The following is a 25,877-nucleotide window of genomic DNA, read 5'->3' as shown; positions in this document are numbered from 1 at the left end:
GCTCATAAACCCTGGCAGGAAAAGCCTTTGCTAAGTCCACAACAGTGATCTGAGAAAAGGGACAGGGAGGCGAGAGATTACTTCCCCCATCCTTGTCCATTCAGAGGCTTTGGTGGGTGATTCCTTCAGCAACTGGCACTATTCTTGCATTTCCTTTGACCCAGGGAGGACTTTGGCAGGATTCACTCCCTACTCCTTCAGTGGCAGACCATGCCAAGGATTAGATTTCTAAGAGTGAGATCTGCCTCCCTTCTGCTCCTGAGACCTGATGGGGCACTATCTCCTATTTTTGGTATATTTTAAATTGAGGAATCCAACCAATTATTCAGTTACATACTGAATACAAAGATCTTGAAGCCTCTGCCTCTCAAAATAAATGGTATGGGGATTTTAAATTGTATTTTTATTAATCATAATGAGCAAAGTGAAACTGAGTAACACAGAATAGATGGAATAAATATTGTATTTTTGTTTTATTTATTTATTTATTTATTTACTGAGATGGAGTCTTGCTCTTGTTGCCCAGGCTGGAGTGCAATGGCACTATTTCAGCTCACTGCAATTTCCGCCTCCCAGGTTCAAGTGATTCTCCTGCCTCACCCTCCCAAGTAGCTGGGATTACAAGCATGCACCACCATGCCTGGCTAATTGTGTATTTTTAGTAGAGTAGAAACAGCCATGTTGGCCAGGCTGGTTTTGAATCCCTGACCTCAGGTGATCCACCAGCCTCGGCCTCCCAAAGTTCTGGGATTACAGGTGTGAGCCACCATGCCCGGCTAAATATTGTGTTAAAAGCAGAAGTTTATCCTCAAAATATTTTTAAACTTTCAATATAGTAAGAGCTTATAATATCAAACTTCATTTACATTTGTGATATACTGTAGTGTGATAAATCAGATTGCCTGTTCTGACTCCTTTGGGCTCATTTGTGAAATCAGGGCTTCCTAAGCAAATGAATAATGTTAGAAGAAGATGCTTATGTAAAAGTAAACTATTTTCAACTGTTTTGTAAGTATCCATTTAATGTAAACATGATATATGTAATTATTTCAAGCAGAAAACAGAGTATTATTATCACTTAAGTATACTCATTATAAATAACTTAATTTCATTCTGCCATTTAGAACCAGATTTCTACTAGGCAATGATTTATTATCCTAAGGCTCTTTACAAATTGTTTCTTTTCTTTTTTTGGTTGTGGGGAGAATCAAACCCCAGTGTTCCACGTAACAGGTAGGTATACTTAGTGCTATACAAGCACGGAAAAAAGGGTTTATTTTTAAATATTTTAAGCATTTAAAAGTTATTTTTCTTTTAAAATGTTTCATATGTTTAAAAACTTTTTTAAAAATATTTCTTTTAATGTTTTAGTTCATATTTTACTAATTCAGTTACTTACTGAGTCTGTTTTCTTGGTTGAAAGAGGCAAAAAAATTTTACAGGTATATTTAAATATTTTAGAGTTTCTCTTTTGGTTCAGTTCATCCACGTGTACATTTAAAGTCAGGATTCTCTTAGCATTGACGTGTCATCTATAGGGATGGGTATGACTGGTGATGTATGGGTATTGGTGTTTTATGTCTTGGGCTGATGTTCTTAATCTCCTAATAGGCCTAATATAGACTTTTTTTTTTTTTATCTTATGTGGTTAATAAAGTTGTAAAATAAAAATTGTTATTGCTATGAATCAGTAAGTCCAAATTTAATTTGTTACTATTGAGAGATTTTCTTCTGAGGAAGAAAGAATGAAAGCTTGAATATCTGGTAATAAAATAAACTTTGTTTGTGTTTAGTTAAAATATTTATATTATTTACCTTACCTATGTGGTAATATATATTATGTATTACATTTTATTTCTCAAAAGGATCTGTAGTACCTTCTAGGAGGCTTCTTAATGTCACTTTTCCCCACCTCCTTAAATTATAACCAGCTAGAATAATTTCAGTGCTGTTACTGGACTAAAGGTTATCATTGCTGGCTTCTTATTTAATTAAAGACCAAAAGTAATGCTGAGATGAATGAGGAACATGATAAGCACATAGTAAGTGCTTAATAAATGTCAAAAGTAAATTCATAGTAGGATGAATATAACCCTTCTGTTGGAAGTGTTCCATGGAGAAGTGATTTTTATTATACTTCATTTTCTTTATTTCTGTGTTTTATTTCATTGATCATCCCTGCTCTCCTTTTAACAATTTTCTTTAATCCCTACATGCAGAAACTCAGAGCTAGAAAAATTAGAGTCAGACTCTAATTCCTTGAGGGCGTTACTGTATTAGTAGTCAGGAGATTTATTCCATGAATATATAATCTTAAAATTATTTTTCTATCACTTTCATTGTGGATTCACTTAACTTTTATCTTTATGGCAACTTCTTAGGAATCAGAAGAAATCCAGGAGAATTGCCAGTTGTAGTAGATTTTTCTTTCCAGTGTTTCTTTCAAATGACACTAGACACTACACTTCTTCATGTGTAGTACAAGTACCTTATAACAGTATAATCAGTTCTTCTCTCTTGTCACTTATAACATTGCTGACATTCATTCTGTTTATCTATAATCACAAAATACATTGTTGCTGTTGTTATTTTAAACCAACTGTTATCTGTTAGATCAAATAATAATAAAATATTTTATTTTACCTTCATTTCTTTCTTGTCTAACACTCTTGTTTCTTTGTGTTGATCCAAATTCCTGACCCCTGTAATTTTTCTTTTCTCTGAAATAAGTTTTAACGTTTCTTGTGAGGCAGATCTACTGGCAAAAAAAAAAAAAAAGAAAAGAAAAGAAAAAATTCCCTAAACTTTTATTTGCCTCAGAAAGTCTTTATTTCTTCTTCACTTTTTGAAGGTTAACTTTGCAGGATACAGAATTCTGGGTTGGTGGGATTTCTTTCAACACTGAGTAATTCACTCCTCTGTCTTCTTGTTTCCATAGTTTGTAAGAGAAGTCCAATGTAATTCTGATCCTTGTTCCTCCACCCTTCCCCACCAGCTTCTTTTAAGATTTTCACTTTGGCAAGGTATAGGTTTTTTTATTTGTTTGGTTTTATTTATCCAGCTTGATGTTCCCTTCACTTCCTGGATCTGTTATTTTTTGTCTGTCATTAATTTTGGAATATTCTCAGCCATTATTGCTTCAAATATTTTCTCTGTTTCTTCTGTCTTCTCCTTCTTGTATTCTCATTATGCATAAGTTACACCTTGTGTGATTGCCCCTCTATTCTCTGATATTCTGTATTGTCTTTTCATTCTTGTTTTATGTTTGCATTTACATTTTGAGCATTTCCATTAACTTATCTTCAAGCTCATTGAGTCTTCCCTTGGCCGTGTCCAGTCTACTAATCAGCCTATCAAACCCAGTCTTCATTTTTGTTACAGTGGTTTTGATCTAACATTTCCTTTGGATTGTACCTTGGTTTCCATGTTTCTCCTTACATTACCCATCTGTTCTGTATGTGGTGCACTTTTTTCAGTAAAGCGTTACCATATTACAGTTGTTTTAAATTCCTAGTCTGATGATTCCACTATCTCTGCCGTATCTGAGTCTAGTTCTGATGTTTGGTTTGTCTCTTCAGATCATGGGGGTTTTGTTTGTCTGTTTTTGCCTTTTAGCAGCCTGGTAATTACTTGTTGAAAGCCTGATATTATCTATCAGGTGAAAGGAGCTGAAGTAAATAGGTCTTTAGTGTGAGATTTTATGTTTATTTGGCTAGGCATTAGGTTGTGTTTATTGTTTGCTTGAGCTGCATGTCAGAGGCTTTTTGTTTTTGTCTCCTCTGTTGTCTTTGGGTTTTTCTACGTCCTTAAAAAGGGCCTGAATCTTAGAGTTATTTTAGTTGTAGTCCCCTGGTGTTTTATAGGGACTCTATTGATATGATGGTAACTTAGGGTAGATGGGGAGATATTCTGTAGTCCTCTCTTAGGTCTCATCTCTTAAGTGAGCTGGAGTTGGGCATTTCCCTTCCCCCCCAGGTCAGCTAAGTTCTGATAAAATAGTTTCTCTTGAACTATTTCAGGCATTATTAAAAACAATAGAGAGCTCTGGAGTATTTTTAAATGGTTACTTTTTCCCTTCCCCAGCCAGAAACAAGAGAGAGTTTTTATGTAGTCTTCATAGTGAGAACCTAGTAGCCCTGGAATAGAACTCATAAAAATTTGTCCACGCCCGCTTAAGGTTGAACCTCCTCCTAGTTTTTAACTCTTAAGCTGGTCCACACCCCGCCAGCAGTTCCTCCATTGCAGTTTAAAGTGTTCTTATATTAGTACTGGCTTCAGCTGAGGTACCCTGTAAACTGATTTTATATCTGCTTGTCTGGTCTCTCCATTTTCAGGGAAGCAGTTTGCTCTGTGGCCTCATTTCTCTGATGGATCTAATCAGAGTTGTTGACTTTCAGTTTTTTGAGCCTTTTTTCTTTTGTAAGGTCAGTAGTACCTACTTCCAAGCTCTGTATACATCAGACCAGACAACGGAAGTTCTCTGTTTCTTATTAGAATGAAAACATAATTTTAGAGCCTGCGTAGTCTCTTAAGCCTTTTATTTTCCATCTATAAACACAGCTCCCAGTGAACATTTGAACACAGATGACATTTGGAAAGAAATACTTTTTTCATCTCCTTTTTGAAATTATCTTTTCATTTTTTGATTTTTCTAAATGCAGAGTGCAGTTCTATGCAATCTGGAAGGCAATGAATGAGTCCTTGATGCTTTCTTCCTAAGCCTTGATTTAGCAATTAGAAAACTTTTTTTTTTTTTTTTTAAATCTTGAACTTGTATCTCCCTCAAAAGATGTAGACAGGATGGACAGAGAGGAGAATTCATGTACAAGTTTAAGTATCTTCTGTTTACCAGAGTATCCTGTGAATACAAGAAGGAATAAAGGTAGGAGACCGAAATTATAGTGTTCTATAAGTAAATGTGTAACAGACAGGTAACGATATTTGAGTAGTATGTTAGACAATGATATTCAGTCATGTCCAGAGGAAAATAGAGGTTGAGACACTGCCATACCTTGGAGGGTTGGGATGAGGCCGTGAGAGTTACCTGAAGGAGCTGACATGTGATCTTTATTTTGGAGGATGACCAGATCTGAGGAGAGCATGCTGAACACGGAGAATTGCCTATAAGATAGACGATTTCATCTATGGTTGCTTTTTTCCTGTGTTAAGGATTTGGAGATCAAAGCAAATTAGGCAAGTTAGGTAGTGTTTCCCTAACTCTTACTTGATATATAGTTTTATTACTTGGTTTAATATGTTACAAATTCCAGACTTGCTCTATCGTGTATTTCAAAGCTAAATAAGCAATTTTTGAGTTTTGGATTATTTTATATTATCCTGTAGTATAAACATTGAGGATTAACTGATGGATCTAGTAAGAGCTGTTGACTTTTAGTTTGTTCAGCTTTTTTCTTTTTGTAAGGTCAGTAGTATTTAAATTTTTAAATCTCAGATTATGTGTCAAGTATTTTGCATGGTGGTAGAATTCATTTGGATTAAGTTTCATTGGTTTTGTTGTTACTTCAAATGTAAGGATATTTTGTGGTTTCATAGATAGTAGAGTATTTTCGGAAATGTTAAACCATTCATTTTGCCAATCTTATTTAATCTATTTCTCTTAAAGCAGCAGGTCATTATATAACTTTATACGTATGTTTAGTCTGAACCTCCACATTTTTAGTTTACTCTTATAAGTCTACAGTACCACTACCTCCCAGTGAAAGTATAATCAACATAATTTTAACTGCTATGTTGAACCATAAGAATACTATTAGTTTAATAACTAGTATTTTATTATCTAGTTCTTACGTAGTATCATAGCTTTTAAAATTACTGTTACCAGCCAAGATAAAGCTGTTCTAGCATACATCTAATACACTGTTTCTAAAAGGAAATGAATACGTATACATAGAAGAAAGAATTTTGGACTCCTTGAAGAAAGCAGGATAAAGAATCTATTTTAGATTACGAATACAGCACCAAAGCAATTGACATCTTAATTTTCTAAAAAAATCATCCTGTGATTTTGTTTCATAAAATTTGACTTTTAATTATGTTTCTGCTAAAATTATTCTCTGAGGTATTTTGCATAGATAACTTAAGACATTTTGGAGTGAAGAAACATTCCTTAAAATGACCATTAGTACCACCTATTTAATATTTGTTTTTATTCCAGATGTCTCTTTCCTTACTCTTTGCCTTCCTTAATAGAAATAGTATGTTAATTTTCTTTTGCTGCTGTAACAAATTACTATAAATTTAGAGGCTTAAAGCAACATGAATTTATTATCTTAACAATTCTGTAGGTCAGAAGTCCCATGTGAGTTTCACTGGGCTAAAATCAAGGTGTGAACAAGCTGTTTTTAGGATCTAGGGGAGAATTTGTTTACTGCTTATGAGGGTTGTTGGCCGAATTCAGTTCCTTGCGGTTGTAGGACTGAGGTCTCATTTTCCTACTGCTGTAAACTGAAGGTTGTTACACTTTATAAAAGCTACCACATTTCTTGGCTTGTCTCCTTCCTCCATGTTGAAAGCCAGCAATAGCCAGTTGAGTCACTTTGCATCTCTCTGACCCACTATTCTTCTGTAATCTTCTACTTTTAAAGACATACACCACCCAGATAATCCTAGAAAATCTCGCCATTTCAAGGTTCTAAACTTTAGTTATATCTGTTGATTCATTTAATATGTAACGTAACTTATTCACAGGTTCCAGGAATTAGAACATGGTCATCTAGAGGAACTGTGCTTCTTCCTGGCATAAGCAGTGATACTGACAGGTCCCTGACTTTCTGGATGAGTTTTCCTTTTCTGTTGAGAATACCTCTGACTTTTTCCTCCTCGATTCAGTGAACACAAAAGAGGTGTTGAGATTCAGAGTCACTAAGGTGCCATTAATATATTAAGTATAATGCCTGTAGGAAAATAATAGGAGAAACAAATTTTAGGAACACCGAGAAAAGAAAATATACTTTTAGAGTATTCTCTTGAAAAAGAGAAAGTCATATATATTTTTGTTGATGTGTATTAATTGGTCCCAACCCTTAATACAAAGGTGCATAGTTATTCATACAGCAGCAGGAAGTAAACCATTATGGGTAATTAAGAGTCTCTTAATATAGTATAAAAGCATTCCAAGATGAAGAGATACTTACTCAGAGCAATAACTTGCAATCATTTACCAAAATTTATGTCAGTTTTGATAATGGATTGCATTGGATCTTAATGTGTTATTTCTTTCCTACTTAGATCATCACGAAGTATGTATATGAGCTCCTGGAAAAGGATTGTAATTTGAAAAAAATATCTATTCCAGTAAGTCAAATTTTAAAGAAATGTTTATTTCAAATGTTTATTTCCAAGTAAAATAGTTTTTAATTCAGAAGAAAACTTTAGTTTTGGGTTGACTGTGATAAGTTTAAATGTTAAGGTTTATTGTGTTGATAGTGATAATTTTAAATGCTTATTAGTATACCTCATCTCATTCTGCATAGTAGTTCTTATAAAGAATACTCTTCAGTATAAATGAAAAAAGTACCGATTTCTAGTCTCTTTGAAAATGATGACTCAATTAAAAGGATTACCCTTACCTGTACCCTTTCTCATTTCACTGGAATAATTTATTTTTACTTATTTGTAGTAAACCAGTGACATTTTTGTTACATTAAACATTCACTGTCTCTTTAAATATTTCTTGGTTTTTAAAAATATGTCTGATTTCTACACATAGTATGTTGTTTCCTCTACACATTCCCAAATTCATTCCTGGTGCATCCTGTTTCATAACACTGCTCCTTCCCTTTTTGGCAGAGCATTTTTTTGAATTTTGCACATTTTGCCATTTCAGAGTGAAAAAGTTTGAGATTTGTTCTTAGACTCAAATTGTCAAAAAAAAGAAAAAACACAAACCCCTGTTTTTTAAATGTAAACCACAAAATATTAAGCTTTAAAACGAAGAGATTGTAATCATGTGTGAAATGGTGGTTGGACTAGATTGGAGGATCTTTGCTGTCCCTGACGACTTTATGATTTTATGATATATAAGAATCTGGGATACTTGCTGAAAGTAATTCATTTAAGGCACACTTTGCATATAGATAATTTTGTTTGCATGAAATGTTGCATGAGTTTAAACAATTCTTTGGATAGTGCTATTTTATTGTAAATTGGAGGGTTTGGGGATTTCTTAATATTGTCCCTCTCCAGAACTGATTCTGTAGTTCCTTTTTTAAAGGAAACCTTTTTATTTAATTTTCTGTAAGTAACCTCAAGTGCAAGATCACGTTATTAGTCACTCACTCATTTATTCATTTATTCAACATATATTTATTTAAATGTTTTTTAGGTGATGAACACGGTTCCAAGTGCTTATGATGGATTAGTCAATAAAATATTATTCTGTGTAACAGCTACATCAACCCTTGGTTTATTTGGAAACTTTTCTTCCTTTAAAGTCAAGATTTTAGTACCTTTCTTTGAATGAATATGCCAGTCTTTTTTAGATTTAAACTTACTGTTTTAGTTTTGACTTTAGGCCTAGCATTTTACTTCATTTAAACTATATATTGAAATTTGGTCTTCTGGAAAGTCAGGATAGAATTTTGTCACTTTGCCCAGTTTTCCTTTCTTGTTAATTTTGTTTCTTTCAGAGTTTCTGAAGAATGATATTTAAAGAGCATTAGGTTAATTTATTGATACAGCACAATTAATATTGAGTCTATTATCTCTATAATGCTTCTAGTTCCAGGGAACCCTTAAACTCACTTCAGTCTCCAAATTTCTAGAACAAATCACAGAATAATTGGCTGTATACAGCATGTTATATGTTTAAGTTTCATTATTGATCTTTATAGATGGAAGGGAACTTTTTATTATGGATCAGATTATCCTTTGATTTTAAATTTGGAATGTAAAGCTAATAAGCAAGATACTTTATGTGAAACTTAAGCATCATACCCATCTTTGGTTAATAAAGTTTTCCTTATTTTGTAAACTTAAAAAAGACTCTAAATTTTGTCTTAGGAAATCAGTATTTCCCTTTAAATTATCATGTATTTGGTATCGTTGTGACACTTTTCTTCACAACTATTTTTTAATAGCTGTTATTTTTCTCCTGAGGTCTCTCAAATCTCAGAGTGAAAGTGGGTTTTTGTATGTGGGTGTGTGTAAATAGTTGTTCTTTTTACTTAAAGAATACCATCAAACCTTTGTTTTTTCCCTCGTGATGAACTCTTTCAGTTTTATAGTTAAACTATTTTAAAAGGGAAAAAGAACCATTTTTTTAAATGACAGCACTTTGTGGAACCCATGATTTGATTTGATAGTAAAGAGTATGATCATATCTATGTTTACCCCACATCTCTCATAAATAGGCATAAAGTATTCTCAATTATAGTAAAATATCTCATACTTGTATAGAACACTGGAGACATGAGTTAACAACTTCACTACAGATTTTCACTTAGTTTATTACATGCATCATGTTTCAGCAATTAATGGTGTCCATGAGTATTCCACAATGAATTGGTAACTGCTAAAAATTGTTTGGTGCAGTCTCACCAACCAAAAGGTGTCTGAGGTTGATTTGTCAATAAAGTGAGGTGATTCGCTGGAATGACCATTATGTGTATTCCTTAATGAAAGCTTAGCTTAATAAATTACCACTGTTTGAAGATAAATGGCCTTGGAACAGCCATATGTTCAAACTTAATTAGGTTAATGAAGAAGAAATTATTTTATTCATATAGATATCTTACTATTTAAAATCAGCACTAACTTAGAGAGTACATTGTAGTTACCATGTGCAGAGTCAGAGTTCTATGTAAACTGAGGTGTATATTAGCCAATGACCAGCTAAAATACTGCTCTTACCCCTTAATCATTAATATTATTACATTATTCATCTTCATTGTTGTTTTTCTTTAATATTTTGGCATTCTCATATTTTGAAAGTCAACTTTTCTCAGTGTTCAAGTAAAACTTTCATTTATTCATGGTTACCTTAATTTGTAGCCCCTTAAAATTTCTCTTTTTTTTTTTTTTTTTTTATTTTTTGTTTTTTTTTTTTTTTTTTTTTTTTTTTTTTTTTTTTTTTTTTGAGGCGGAGTCTCGCTCTGTCACCCGGGCTGGAGTGCGGTGGCCGGATCTCAGCTCACTGCAAGCTCCGCCTCCCGGGTTTACGCCATTCTCCTGCCTCAGCCTCCGGAGTAGCTGGGACTACAGGCGCCCGCCACCTGGCCCGGCTAGTTTTTTGTATTTTTAGTAGAGACAGGGTTTCACCGTGTTAGCCAGGATGGTCTCGATCTCCTGACCTCGTGATCCGCCCGTCTCGGCCTCCCAAAGTGCTGGGATTACAGGCTTGAGCCACCGCGCCCGGCCTCCCTCTTTTTTCTGAGACAGAGTCTCACTCTGTTGCATAAGCTGAGTGCTGTGGTGCAGTCATGGCTTAGTGCAGCCTTGACTTCCTGGGCTCAAGCAATTCTCCAGCCTCAGCCTCCCAAGTAGCTGGGACTACAGGTGCGTACCACCATGCCCAGCTAATTTTGGATTATTTGTAGAGACAGGGTCTCACTACGTTGCCCAGGTTGGTCTCAAACTCCTGGACTCTCAAGTGGTCCTTTATCAAGCAGCATTTTAATATAAAAAATATATTTCTATCATCTGAAAATAAGTTTCTTTCAGTTTTAAGTGATTACTGTGGACTTCAAAGTGCCAGTATTCCATTGCTTAAAAAATTGACTCAGTTTCTTGGTAACAGGGGACTTAGTCAAATAGGAAAAAAGAGACAGTGATCAGCACCTACTGGAATATCTGTACTACAGGTTTTTACATTAAGGTAGATAGGTATCCATCTCCATAACCATTCCAGGATCCATTAAGGCCTCATTGACCTTAAGAGACACTTTTCTTTGTGTGTGTTTAGACATACTGTTTGGTAATTGAATGACTAGAAACCCCTGTGGCCTCTTTCTTGTTATACACTGACAGCTTTGCCTTTCAGTTTTTTAATTTTGTTCTTATCATCATGACCTTTTTTATTTTTAAGCCTCTTTAACTGAGCAAATTCTTCTATTTTCATATAATATTCCTAGGTAAAAGGGAATTTTTCTTCTTAGGTTTGGTTTTCCTGTGTCTCTCATCCACTTATCTTTCTTTGTGGCTTTAGTCATATTTATTGTCATTATAATTTGTTTACTCTGGACATAGCATGCAGCTGAAGCTAATATGATTGTGTTATATTTCATATCTCTCTTCCTGTATTTTTAGCTATTGCTAATAAAATTTTAGTTATGTCATTTTAATTCTTTAACATTGTATAGCTCTTGTAAAATTCTCTATAATTATGTACTAGTTTAATCTTCAGTATATGCTTTCTGAACCAGGCAAGTACTATAACCATTTTAGATGATCCATTATTTAGTTAAATGCCTTTTATCTAAAGGAAGTCACTGGTGAGACTTGATAAGATTCTTCGTTCCAAAAGTTTATTGTTTTTGATTACTGAGTGCCTACAATGTGCTAGGTTTTGTTTTAGGTACTGAGACTGTAGGTGGATACAAACCAGAGAACTCTGTGCCTGCCTGGACTTACATTCTAGTGGAGGGAGCAGGCGGTGAATAAACACACTTGCAAAAATATAGAGTAAAGCATACAATATGTTAGATCTTGGTATGTGCCATGGAGGAAAATAAAACAGGGAAAGGGACTACAGAATTTTCAGGGACATGTTTGGAATTTTAAATGTGGTAGTCAGGGAAGGCTTCAATGAAAAGGTGTTATTTCTTCTTTAAGCCCTGTGTCCATTGCTGCTCTTGCTGAAATAATTGCCATTTTTGCTCTCTTTGCACAAATGCCTAAGCCATCTCTTACTGAAACTAGCCTGATTGTTTTAGAAGTACAGATATTTTACTTTGTTTTTCTCTTCCTAAGTTTAATGACTGGGAATATTTAGAATCCAGGGCTTTTTTTTTTTTTTTTTTGCATCTAGAGTTTTTGTATACTTCCTGTTTTGATAATTGTATGGAACATATACAGCTGCCAAAGTGAAGAGTTATTGCGTTACACAATATGTGTATAGACCTTTATGTGAGAGTGTGTAACCAGCCATCAGAATGTCAACTTCCTGTTTGATCTGGCTATCCAAAGGCTTCAATTTCCAGTCACTGGCCAGTGCTGATGTGGAATACCACTCGGTGGGTCATGGCATATGTAACAAAAGGTTGGGAAGTTATCTCTTTCTAAAAGTGTTTTGTGTCTTTCAAATGTAAATCATTACATCATTTAGTTAACAATCTAAATATTAAGTACAATCAAAATGGATTTACCTTTTATTCTGTAAGTAACTAGTTTATAAAGTAAGCTCATTGGAGTACATAATGTGGCTTTGTAAAAATTATTATTATATAATCCTGTGTTCACACTCTGAATGAAATTTGGAAGTCCATTTACATAGATCAGGTAAGAATAGAATAGATGGTTAGTTTTTAAATAGTTACCTCTTCTTCCCTTTAAAAGTTTAGTGGTATTCCTGGCTGATATATTGCTATGATTTTCCAATATATCTGTCTCCAATTTCAGTTTTCTATTTTTTATTATAGGTGCAAATATTTCTGTTATACAACTATAGACTTATAGTTGTGTGACCATGGGCAACTTATTTAAACTCTCTAAGCCTCAGTTTCTTCATCTATAAATCAGCATAATAATAGTGCCATCTAAATGGGTTGTTATTGAATGAGATAATGTTTTTAAAACAGGTAGCATAGCAGCTAGACTATAGGAGGCACTAAAAAATACTTATTTTTATTTACAATGATAATATAATACTAAATATACAGTAATAATGAAGAGAAATATATTACCAATATTTTTTATATTTTTGTATTTAAAATACTATCATGTCTTGTCCCATCCACCTAATATATAATTGTTAATTTCTACTGAGTATTTTAATTTTATGTTAAAGTTGTTTTTTACTCCTATAATTCTATAGTAACCATTTAATACTTTATAACAGCCGTTGGTTGTTTTTCATTTATGTGTATGCCTGATCAGAAGACATTTCTTTATTATTTAATTTTATTTAATTACAGGTAGATGCCACAGAGAGTGAACCAAAGAGTTTTATCTTTATGAGTGAGGATGCTTTGACAAACCCACAGAAACTGATGGTTTTAATTCATGGTAGTGGTGTTGTCAGGGCAGGGCAGTGGGCTAGAAGACTTATTATAAATGAAGACCTGGACAGTGGCACACAGATACCGTTTATTAAAAGAGCTGTGGCTGTAAGTACAATTTCCTGGGTTTTTTCTTTTTTTTATTTTTATATTTTGGCATTTTATAATACTATTTTATTATATGATTTTATATTTCTTCAAAAAATATATCCTAAGCATAATCTTATCTTCAGGTTGTTATTATTTATTTTACTTGTATGAAAAATTATTCTGCATTATTCTGAGTTACCAAAAAAAAACAAAGTGGCATCTTGAGCATACAGAGATTTAAATAATGTATTTTGAGTGAATTATTTTTCTAAAATATTTTTAATCCTGTGAAATGTCAGTGAAACTATCAAATGTTTATCAACATTATTGAAAATAATTCTGACAAAAATATCATGACTGCTTTTGTAACCCTTTGCCTACATAATTTGGTGAAGTTAGAAACTAAAGGAGATCTGCTGCTTTGAATTAATCTCGTATTATTTAAAGGAATGGTTGGAATAACTAAATTTTTTTTTTTTAGAGCCCACAGAGAAAATGCTTTAAGCATGAGACACAGACATACAGAATGGCAAAATGTAATCTTTAGTGAATATTTTATTCTTATTTGCATTCAAACTTCTTAGGAATTTCTTTTTTTAAATCATGTTCAAGATTTCTTGCAATAGTGAAATGTTTTTCTGACGTAATATTGGCATATTTTAATGTCTGGCTGTTTTTGTTTTACCATTGCATTCATAAGTTCTATAGTGAACAGCCCAATTTTGCAAAGTATGAATTTCTTTCACGTGAGTAGTTTTTTTTTTTTTTTTTAGAAAAACATAAACTGATATCTTGTATAAAAGACTTTTGTAAACAGTAAAGGAATATATGTGTCCATGTTGGCTTTATTTATTTATAAGAATTACTACATTTTTGTAAATAAAATTGGAAAGGATTTCTTTAATACGCTAATGATTACAAAAGTCAAAGGTAACATGTTCTCTATTCTGTAAGTCACAAATGATATTATGAAGGCTCAGCCCAGCTCCTAAAGAACATTTTGGTTAATAGATTTTGAAACTGTTAAAATGCTGAAAGTAGAATTTCTTAAGTTTAAACTTTATGGTTGTTTTTTTCTTTTTTCCACTTTTCATGGATAGGCACAGAATGCAAAGATATTACTCTCGATCTGATTGCTTATTTCGATAGTGTGTATTTTAGTAGAATTGAAGTAACTAAAATAAATTGAAGTTTAGACTGAATTAACTCACATAAAATATTATGTTTAAAATGTTTCGGATTTCAGGTTTTAAATAGTTAAATGAACTTTCTCTCTGACACATTTGTTTGTAGTTAGAACAGATCCTGTCTGTGTATTTTCGGAAGAATATTATATGTAAAATGAGTTCACAATTTGATGATTATTTGAAAATATAACTTAGTAAAGAAAATCAGATGCTTTCAATGTGCCAGTGCTAGGTGAAATATTTTATGTAGTTATATTGTCTCTGCTATAGATCACCTAAGCCTTTCCTATTCTGGAATATTTTATTGTTGTGTAAGGATTTCGAGGGGAAAGTTTATATGGAAAACCATGCCAAACATGTTTCTTTGAACAAACTTTCTATTGATATCCCAAACAGGAGGGAGGAAGTTTGTCAGTAACATTACAGTAGTAAATCGTTTTGTTCTTATAACCAGGAATAGTGTTTTGGGAATAACAGCATTTCACCGTCTTGAATTTTTTCTTCTTAAAAAAAAATGGCAACTCATGATTCCTTGAAAAGAAGCAACTGATTTCTAACCATGCAGCACACATAGAAATTTTAGTTTATATATTTAATTCACTTTTTTTTTTGAAAAAATGAATATGAACATTATTATGGTAATTTTCTTCATGGTGATTTAGAAACAGATCACTTTTAAATCTGGATAAAGTGATTTTACTACTTTGGCTTTACCTTTTCATAGTGTTTTCTTCAAGGCTTGCTCTGTCGGTGGGGAGGGGTTGGTTGAGGGAAGGATGATGGTATTTTAAGATGCAGTCAGAGGAAGACTAATAAACAGGGAATAAGAAGCCATCCCATTCTTACTTTTTTTTTTTTTTTTTTTAGTCAGGTTAGCTCTGCTTTTGTTTTTATTTGTTTGAACTTTTTCTAAAGCTTTATTTAAAGAAAGATTTCCAAAATTTTCAAAAAGTTAGAACCTCTGATCTATTTTTCATGGTCTGTGGGTTTTCATATCACAACTGAAGTAAATTCTGATATTTTGGGGGCCACACAATACTATCTTTACTCAGTGTTATTTATACTATTTCCTTATATTCCCTGCAGATTTTTGGTATAAGATTGAAATTCCTAAAATTGGATTCCTATCATTGTAAGGTTGAAACTTTTTTTTCAATAGTAGAGCCCTGTCTAAGTGGACTAGTTTGTGAACAGTATTAAGTTTAAATCTGTGAAGCCACTTAGGTTGAAAGGAGGGCATGGTGAATATTGGAACCACTCCCACAATAGCCCCTGAGATTTCTTCCCCAAATGCCCCAGGGCTGCACAGGTCATAGTTTGAAAATCATAGGTATTCTAATCCTTGCATTTTAGATTCTTCAGGACTTTATTATCAAAAGTGTATTAAGAGTTCATGTTGGAGGAATGGTGCATATCAGATAAATCCCCACAAGTGCTTCTGAGGTTGCCATTGCTAATATTCTTGGTGTTTGATAGTCTTCATTGCATAATATGTTACCTGGAGTAAGAAACAGTATTTCACATAGCCAAGTACCAATTATTCAGCCTCTGATTGTGCAGCTTTAGAGTTACTCATATTTGTTTCTTCTTTGATGACCTTTACTCACATACACCTTTTTAGGCATTTTCACTGGTCTCTAAAAATGGGTAAAAAGCAGGCAACTCTATTCTTGCCCAAGAGGCAGTGGTAGGAGCAGCTATTGATGTGGTCCAGTGCCAGAGTGAGCACAGGGGCCTGGCCCACTGTGACCCAGCTTCCATAGCAACCCGGGCCGGGCAGTCTCACATGTCTGAAGGTTTATTTATATTTCTCAGGCTCTGGCTCTAAGGGGAAAATGTAGAACTTGATGGCAGTTATATTTGTGAAAACAAGGATCGAGAAGTTGTAGAAACTATTTCGTAATAAAATCAGTAAAAAAGTAAAGTTTAAATTACAAAAGATACTTTCAAAATACTGTCTATAAGTGATTTAGGTATTAATTTTAATAATTTCATGAGAAGTCTGATCACTAGGATAACATTTTCCCTAATATCTCATAGATGGATTATTCAGAAGAATCTGCTATTTCCATAATTACTTAGATTATAATATTCATGCTGTTATTTTTGAGGTTTAAAAATTAATGCTATTTTTATTAATGTAATTTATACAGTTTGGCTTCCATAACATGGTGGACTGAGCTTATTAATATGAACTTCTCCCAGTAAACACGCATAAAAACAGTGAATAAAATGTAACAAAAATACTAAATACCTAGTTGTATATGAATGTTCAAAAGACGGAGAAGGAGGAGAGTGGAGGCAGAGGAAGATGGCTAAATAGAAGCCTTCACCAAATGTCCTCACTGCAAGAACACCAGGTTAAACAACTATCCACACAGAAAAAAACACCTTCATAAAAAACAAAAATCAGGTGAGCAGTCACAGTATCTGGTTTTAACAGTATATCACTGAAAAAGGCACCGAAGAGGGTAGGAAAGACACTCTCGAATCACTGAAGCCACCCCTCCCCTGTGTCCTGGCAGCAGCAGCATGGTGTGGAGAGAGAATCTGTGCATCTGGGGGAGGGAGAGCACAGTGACTGTGGAACTCTGCATTGGAACTCAGTGCTACCCTGTCGCAGCAGAAGGCAACACCAGGCAGATCTCAGTTGACACCCATGGAGGGAGTATTTAGACTGGCCCTACCCAGAGAGGAATTGCTCATCCTAGCAATTGAAACCTGAGTTCCAGCAAGCTTTACCACCGTGAGCCAAAGTGCTCTGGGGTGCTGAATAAACCTGAAAGGCAGTGTAGGCCATAAGGACTGCAATTCTTGGGCAAGTACTGGTGCTGTGCTGTGCTGTGCTTAGAGGCAGTAGACTTAGAAAGCAAGCAAGAAAGGAAGCAAGCAATCTACTGAGATACCAGCCAGGGCAGCTAGGAGAGTCCTTGTGCACCCCTCCCCCAACCCAGGCAACACAGCTTGCAGCCAGGAGATACTCCTTCCCTCTGCTTGCAGTGCTTGAGGAGAAAAGAGGGAAGGGTAAAGAGGACTTCGTCTTGCAACTTGGATACCAGATGAGCCGCAGTAGGATAGGACACTGGGCAAAGTCCTGAGGCTCCTATTCCAGACACTAGATTCCAGACAACATTTCTAGATGCATCCTGGGCTAGGAGGGAACCCACTACCTTGGAGGGAAGGACCCAGTCATTGCAGGATTCATCACCTTCTGACTAAAGAGCCCATGGGCCCTAAATAACCACCAGTGATACCAGGGAGTATGTCATGTGTCTTGGGTGAGACTCTGAGATGTGCAGCTTCAGGTGAGAGCCAATACATTCCCAGCTGAGCTGTGGTGGCACTTGTGAAAGATTCCTTCTGTTTGAGAAAAGCAGGGGGAAAAATAAAGGAGACTTCATCTTGCACCTTAGGTACTAGCTCGGCCATAGTGGTATAGAGCACCAACAGCCCTCTTAGGGTACTTGATTCTAGGCCTTGACTCTTGGGCAGTATTTCTGGACCTACTGTGGGCTAGAAGGGAGCCCACTGCCATTACAGGAGAGTCCTAGGACTGGTAGTATTCACAAGTAGACTGAAGAGCTCTTGGCTCTTGAGTGAATATTGGCAGTAGCCAGACTGTACTTGCCACAGTTGTGGGGTAGTTGTGGCCACTGGAAGAAACTGCTGCTTGTGGAAAGGGGAGGGGAGAGTGGGAAGGACTTTGTCTTGTGACTCGGGTGCTCAGCCACAGCAAAATAGAAAACCGGGTAGGTTCCTAAAGTATCTGACTCTATACCCTGACTCCCTGACAGTGTCTCTGGAACAGCCCAGGGCCGGGGGGGATCTCACTGCTCTGAAGAGACGGATACAGGCCTGACTGGTTGTAGAACCATAGGACCTTGAGTGGACATAGGTGGTAGCTAGACACTGGTTACTGCAGGCCATGGGTGACATGTAGTACCATACTGACTTCAGGTCTGACCCAGTGCAGTGCCACTGGTGGCAACCACAGGGTACTTGTGTCACCCTTTCCCCAGCTCAGGCAGCTCTGCACAAAGGGAGAGACTCTGGGAGAAAGTAAGACAAGAGTTTCTGCCTGGTAATCCAGAGAATTCTTCCAGATCTTATCCAAAACCAACAAGGCAGTACCTCTACCAGTATGCCAGAGCCATAGCATACTAGGCTTCTGGTGACCACTAATCCAGATATGGCTGCAGGGACCAAAAACATTTAGCACAATACCCAAGTGCCTTCGGATACCTGGAAAGCCTTCCCAGGAAGTAAGTGTACCAAAAAGCCTAGATTGCAAAGATTACAAGAAATACATAACTCATCAATGCCCAGATACTGACAAACATCCACAGGCATCAAGACTATCCAGGAAAACATGACCTTGCCAGATGAACTAAATAATGCACCAGAGACCAATCCTGGCAAAACAGAGATATATGATCTTTCAGACAGAAAATTCAAAATAGCTATGTTAAGGACACTTAAATAAACTCAAGCTAACACAGAGAAGGAATTCAGACTTCTATCAGATAAATTTAACAAAGAGATTGAAATAATAAAAAAAAAGAACCTAGCAGAAATTCTGGAGTTGCAAAATGCAGTTGAAAGACTGAAGAATGTATGTTTTTTAATAGCTGAATTGATCAAGAAGAAGAAAGAATTAGTGAGCTTCAAGACAAGCTATTTATAAGGACAAAATAATATAAAAGAATGAACTGTGCCCAGAAGCCTCGAGAAAAGTGCCTCAAAAGGGCAAATCTAAAAGTTATTGACCATAAAGAGGTGGTAAAGAGAAGTAGAGGTAGAAAGTTTATTCAAAAGGAAAGTAACAGAGAACTTCTGAGACCTAGAGAGAGATATTAATATCTATAACTTTATAAGAAAGTTACAGAACTCCAAGCAGATTTAACGCAAAGAAGAATACATCAAGACATTTAATAAATTCCCATAAGTCAAGGATAAAGAAATGATTCTAAAAGCAGCAAGAGAAACAGATAATATACAATGGAGCTCCAGTACTTCTGGCAGGACACTTTTCAGTTGAAACCTTATAGGCCAGGGGAGAGTGGCATGATATATTTAAAGTGCTGATGATAAAAAAAACCTTTTACCCTGGAATAGTATATCTGGTGAAAATATTCTTCAGACACAAAGGAGAGAGAAATAACAACCTTCCCAGACAAACAAAAGCTGAGTGATTTTATCAACACCAGACCTGTTTTACAAGAAATGCTAAAGGAAGTCGTTCAATCTGAAAGAAAAGGAACTTAATGAGCAATAAGAAATCATCTGAAAGTACAAAACTTCCTAGCAATATTAAGTACACAGGAAAACAGAATAACACCGTGATTGTGGTTTGTAAACTATAAATATTTTGAGCTGAAAGATGAAATGATCAAAAATAATAACTACAACAACTTTTCAAGACACAGTATACTAAGATGTAAGTAGAAACAGCAAAAAGATAAAAAGCAGGAAGATGAGATTAAACGGCAGAACTTTTATTAGTTTTCTCTTTGCTTTTTTGCCTGTTTATTTATACAGTCAATATTAAGTTGTCATCAGTTTAAAATAATGAGTTTTATGTTATTTGCAAGTCTCATGGTAACCTCAAATAAAAAAATACAAGATGACACATAAAATAAAAAGCAAGAAATGGAAACATACCACCAGAGAAAATCACCTTCACTAAAAGGAAGAGAAGACCACAAAACAACCAGAAAACAAATAACAAAATGGCAGGAGTAAGTCCCTATTAATAATAACATTGAATGTAAATGGACTAAATGCTCCAATCAAAAGATGATGCAGTGGTTGAATGGATTTAAAAATAAGGCCCAGTGATCTGTTGCCTGTAAGAAACACTTCAACTATAAAGACACAGAGAGACTGAAAATAAAGAAATGCAGAAAGATATTCCATGCCAGTGGAAACCAAAAAAGAGCAGGATTAGCTATAGTTATGTCAGACAAAATAGATTCTAAGACAAAAAACTATATAAAAAAGAAAAAGACGGTCATTATATAATTAAATGGAGTTAATTCAGCAGGAGGATATAACAATTGTAAATATACATGTTCACAACACTGGAGCACCTAGATGTGTGAAGCAAATATTATTAGAGCCAAAAGAGAGATACCCCAGTACAATAATAGCTGGAGATTTTAGCATCCTACTTTCACTATTGGACAGATCATCCAGAAAGCAAATCACCAAAGAAATATTGGATTTAATGTGCACTATAGATGAAATGGAACTAATAGATATTTACAGAAAATTTCATCCAATGGCTGCAGAATATACATTCTTTTCCTCAGCCCATGGATGATTCTCAAAGATAGACCAAATATTAGGCCACAAAACAAGTCTTAGAAAATTCAAAACATTAAAATTATATTAAGTATCTTCTCTGACCATGATGGCTTAAAACTAGAAATCAATAACAAGAGAAGTTTGGGAACTTTACAGATAGCACAGAAATTAAACAATATGCTCCCAGATGATCAGTGGGTTAATGAAGAAATTAAAAAGGAAATTAAAAAATTTCTAGAAACAATTGATAATGGAAACACAACGTACCAAAACCTATGGGATGAGTAAAAGCAGTACAGAAGGAAAGTTTATGGCTATAAGCACCTATATCAAAAATGTAGAAAAATATCACATAAACAACTTAATGATGCATCTGAATTAACTAGAAAAGTTAAAGAGCAAACCAAACCCAAAATTAGTACAAGAAAAGAAAAAATATAAGAGCAGAAATAAATGAAAGTAAATTGAAGAAAAGAATACAAAAGATCAATAAAATGAACTTGTTATTTTGAAAATATAAACAACATCAAACAACATTCCGTGAGAGCATGAGAAAAGGAGAGATGATTCTAATAAATTCAGAGACCAAAAAAAGAGACATTACAACTGATACCACAGAAGTTCAAAGTATCATTAGAGCTTTCTATGATCAACTATATGCCAATAAATTGGAAAACCTAAAAGAAATGGATAAATCCCTAGATACATAAAATCTACCAAGACTGAACCATAAGGAAATTGAAAACTTGAACATAGCAGTAACAAATAATGAGTTTGAAGCTGTCAGAAGTCAGCAAAGAAAGGCCCAGGACTGGATGCCTTCATTTATGCATTTTGTCAAACATTTTAAGAAGACCTGATTCCTGTCCTAGCTATTCTGAAAAATAGAGAAGTATGGAATACTTCCAGACTCGTTCTACAAGACCAATATTACCCTGACACCAAAACCAGACAAAGACACATTAAAAAAAAAAAACACACACACACACACACAAAATACTACAGGCCGGTAATCCTGATGAACAGGATGTAAAATTCTCAACAACAAACTAGCAAACCAAATTTAACAACATTTTAAAAAGATCATTCATCATGGCCAAGCAGGATTTATCCCAGGGATGCTAGGATGGTTCAACATATGCAAATCAAATGTGATATATCAGCAAAATGAAGGTCAGAATACTTACAATCATTTCAATTGATGGTCAAAAAGTATTTCTTAGAGTTCATCATTTCTTTATAATAACCCATCAAGAAAACTGGGTATAGATAGAACATACTTTTATATATACAGTATAAATGCCATATATTACAAACCCATAGCTAGTATCATACAGAATAGAAAATGTCTGAAAGCCTTTCCTCTAAGATCTGGAACACAATAGGATGCCCACTTTCATTACTGTTATTCAACATAGTACTGGAAGTCCTAGTGAAATAAGTCAGACAAGAGAAAGAAAGAAAGGGCTTCTACGTTGGAAAAGAAGAAGTCAAATTATCCATGTTGGCAAATACGAACTTATATTTGGAAAAACCTGAAGACTCCACCAAAAACTATTAATTAGAACTGGAAAACAAATTCAGTAAAGTTGTAGGATACAAAATCAACATACAAAAATCAGTAGCATATGTATATGCCAACAGTGAATAATCTGAAAAAGAAATCCAAAAGTAATCCCATGTACAAAAGCTACATATAAAATTGAGTATCTAGGAGTTTAATGTGATCAAAGAAGTGAAAGATCTCTGCTATGAGAACTATAAAACATAGATGCAAGAAACTGAAGGGTACACAAAATAATGGAAAGATATTAAATATTCCTGGAGTAGAAGAAACAGTATTGCTAAAATGTCCATAGTATCCAAAGCAATCTACAAATTCAGTGCAATCCCTATCAACATACCAGTGACATTCTTCACAAAAATAGAAAGAATCATAAAATTTATGTGGAACCACAAAACAACCACAGTAGCCAGAGCTGTTCTGAGCAAAAAGAACCAAACCGGAAGAATCACATTATCTGACTTTTATAGTTATATCATAGAGCTATAGTAACCAAAATAGCATGGTGATGGCATAAAAACAGACACATCAACCAATGGAACAGAATAGAGAACCCAGAAATACATACATACATCTACAGTGAACTTATTTTTTATAAAGTTGCCAAGAATATATACAATGGAGAAAGGAAAGTTTGTCAATATATTGTGCTGGGAAAACTGGCTATCCATATGCAGAAGAATGAAACTAGACCCCTATCTCTCACCATATACAAAAATCAAATAAAAATGGATTTAAAAAATTTAAGACCTCAAACTATGAAACTACTACAAGAAAACATTTAAGAAACTCTCCAGGACATTGGACTGGGAAAATATTTCTTCAATAATACCCCATAAGCACAGGCAACCAAAGCGGAAATCGACAAACGGGATCACCTCAAGTCGAAAAGTTTCTGCCCAACAAAATAAACAATCAAGTGGAGAGACAACCCACAGAATGGAAAATAATATTTGCAAACTATCCATTGGACAAAGGACTAATAACCAGAATATATAAGGAGCTCAAACAACTCAATAAGGAAAAAGAATCTGATAATCCAATTTTAAAATGCATAACAGATCTTAATAGACTTTTCTCAGAAGGAGACATGCAGATGTCAAACAGGCATATGATAAGGCACCCAACTTCACTGATCATCAGAGAAATGCAAATCAAAACTACAGTAACATGTCATCTCACCCCAGTTAAAATGGCTTTTATTTTTATTTTATTTATATACTGTTATTATTTATTTTATTTATTATTTATTTATTTATTTTTCAGACAGAGTCACACTCTGTCGCCCAGGCTGGAGTGCTGTGACATGATCTCGGCTCATTGCAACCTCCACCTCCTGGGTTCAAGCCTCCCGAGTAGCTGGGATTACAGACATGCACCAACATGCCGGGTTAATTTTTTGTATTTTTAGTAGAGACGGGGTTTGACCATGTTCGCCAGGCTAGTCTCGAACTCCTAACATTGTGATCTGTCCACCTCAGCCTCCCAAAGTGCTGTGATTACAGCGTGAGCTGCTGTGCCCCACGTATTTTATTTTATTTATTTTATTTTTGAAACGGAGTCTTGCTGTGTCACCCAGGCTGCAGTGCAATGGCACAAGCTTGGCTCACTGCAACCTTCACCTCCTGTGTTCACGCGATTCTTGTGCCTCAGCCTCCCAAGTAGTTGGGATTACAGGTGTACACCACCACACCTGGCTAATTTTTGAATTTTTTGTAGAGACGGGGTTTCACCATGTTGGCCAGCTGGTCTCGAACTCCTGACCTCAAGTGATCCACCCACCAAAATGGCTTTTATTTAAAAGTTAGGCAGTAACAAATGCTGGTGAGGATGTAGAGAAAAGAAAACCTTTGTACACTGTTGGTGGAAAGGTAAATTAGTACAATGACTATGGAGAACAGTTTAAAGGTTCCTCAAAAAATGAAAAAATAGATTTGTGTACAATATCTAGCATTCCCATTGCTAAGTATATACCCAAAAGGATGGAAATCAGTTTGTCAAAGAGATATCTGCACTCCCATGTTTATTGCAGCATTCTTCACAAGCTTTGGAAGCAACCTAAGTGTCAATCAACAGATGAATGGATAAGATAAAAGGGGTACATATATGCGATGGAGTACTATTCAGCCATAGAAAAGAGTGAGATCCTGTCATTTGCAGCAACATAGATGGAACTGGAGGTCATTATGTTAAATGAAATAATCCAGGCACAAAAAGACAAACTTCACATGTTCTCACTTATTTGAGAACAAATTCAAATTTATTTATTCTCAGTAAATAAAATTGAGAATTTATTGAGAGAATAAATTCTCAAATAAGTAACAGCTAAAAATTGAAAGTTTAATTCAGGGAGATAGAGAGTGGAGTGATAGTTACCTGAGGCTGGGAATGATAATGGGTTGTAGGGGAGGGAGGATAGTTAAGGGGTACAAAACTATAGTGAGATAGAATGAGTAAGATCTAGTATTTGGAGCACAATAGGGTGATTGCAGTCAGTAATGTTTTATTGTACATTTAAAAAGAACTGAAAGAGTATAATTGGATTGTAACACAAAGGATAAATGCTTGAGGTGATGGACATCCCATTATTTGAGACAGAGTCTCACTCTGTCGCCAGGCTGGAGTGCAGTGGCGTGATCTCGGCTCACTGCAACCTCCGCCTCCCTGGTTCAAGCGATTCTCCTGCTGCAGCCTCCCAAGTAGCTGGGACTACAGGCATGTGCCACCATGCCCAACTAATTTTTGTACTTTTAGTAGAGATGAGGTTTCACCATGTTGGCCAGGATGGTCTTAATCTCTTGACCTTGTGATCTGCCCACCTCGGCCTCCCAAAGTGCTGGGATTACAGGCATACAATAAGTAATAACTACATCAGGCGTGAGCCTGGTGAGGGAAGTGACTCACGCCTGATGTAGTTATTACTTATTGTATGCCTACATCAAAATATCTCATATACCCTATAAATATATACACCTAGGTACATACAAAAATTAAAAGAAAAAGAAAAGGATTTCCTAAATGCCTGAGTGTAAGAGATAGCTTACAACACAATGATAAATCCCTGGAAAGTGTTGCAACTTCAGGGGATAGCTGGTAAGATACAAACCCAAGGCCACACATGATCTGTATCACACACACATGATCTATATCTTTGGGACTGAGAGGTGGGAGCTAAAACTAAGAGCCCTGGATATAGGTAAGACCCTGGAAGTTGCCACCTTTGTAATAAAAGGATGAATAGTGGAAAGAATCAGGTCACTGCTTAGAGGTGAAATGTTTCCAGCCAGGCTTTGTGGCTAGTGCTTGTAATGCCAGCTTTTAAGAGGCTTAGGTGGGAAGATCACTTTAGCACAAGAGTTTGAGGATGCAGTGAGCTGAGATCGTGTGACTGCACCCGACCTGGGCGACAGAGTGAGACGTCATCTCTAAAATAAAAAACAAAAAGTAATTCTTTTTTTTTTCCCTCTGGGGTTTTATTTATTTATTTATTTATTTATTTATATTTATTATTATACTTTAAGTTCTAGGGTACATGTGCATAACGTGCAGGTTTGT

General features: G+C 35.1%; 1 protein-coding gene across 3 annotated transcripts in view; it reads left to right on the top strand.

Annotated features, from left to right (window-relative positions):
• Positions 1-25,877, top strand: part of FAM172A (family with sequence similarity 172, member A) — a 499,710-nt gene that overhangs the window by 140,353 nt on the left and 333,480 nt on the right. For 2 of the 3 annotated variants that reach the window (XM_011944264.1, XM_011944266.1), the window contains 2 exons: positions 7,249-7,314; positions 13,092-13,283. In XM_011944264.1, coding sequence (XP_011799654.1) covers positions 7,249-7,314; positions 13,092-13,283 — 258 coding nt within the window. The remainder of the gene's footprint in view (positions 1-7,248; positions 7,315-13,091; positions 13,284-25,877) is intronic. The other variant, XM_011944267.1, reaches the window with a different exon arrangement.

This window comes from Colobus angolensis, unplaced genomic scaffold (assembly GCF_000951035.1).
Source record: "Colobus angolensis palliatus isolate OR3802 unplaced genomic scaffold, Cang.pa_1.0 Scaffold23, whole genome shotgun sequence".
NCBI lineage: Eukaryota > Metazoa > Chordata > Mammalia > Primates > Cercopithecidae > Colobus > Colobus angolensis.
This window is presented reverse-complemented; position numbering and strand designations above follow the sequence as displayed.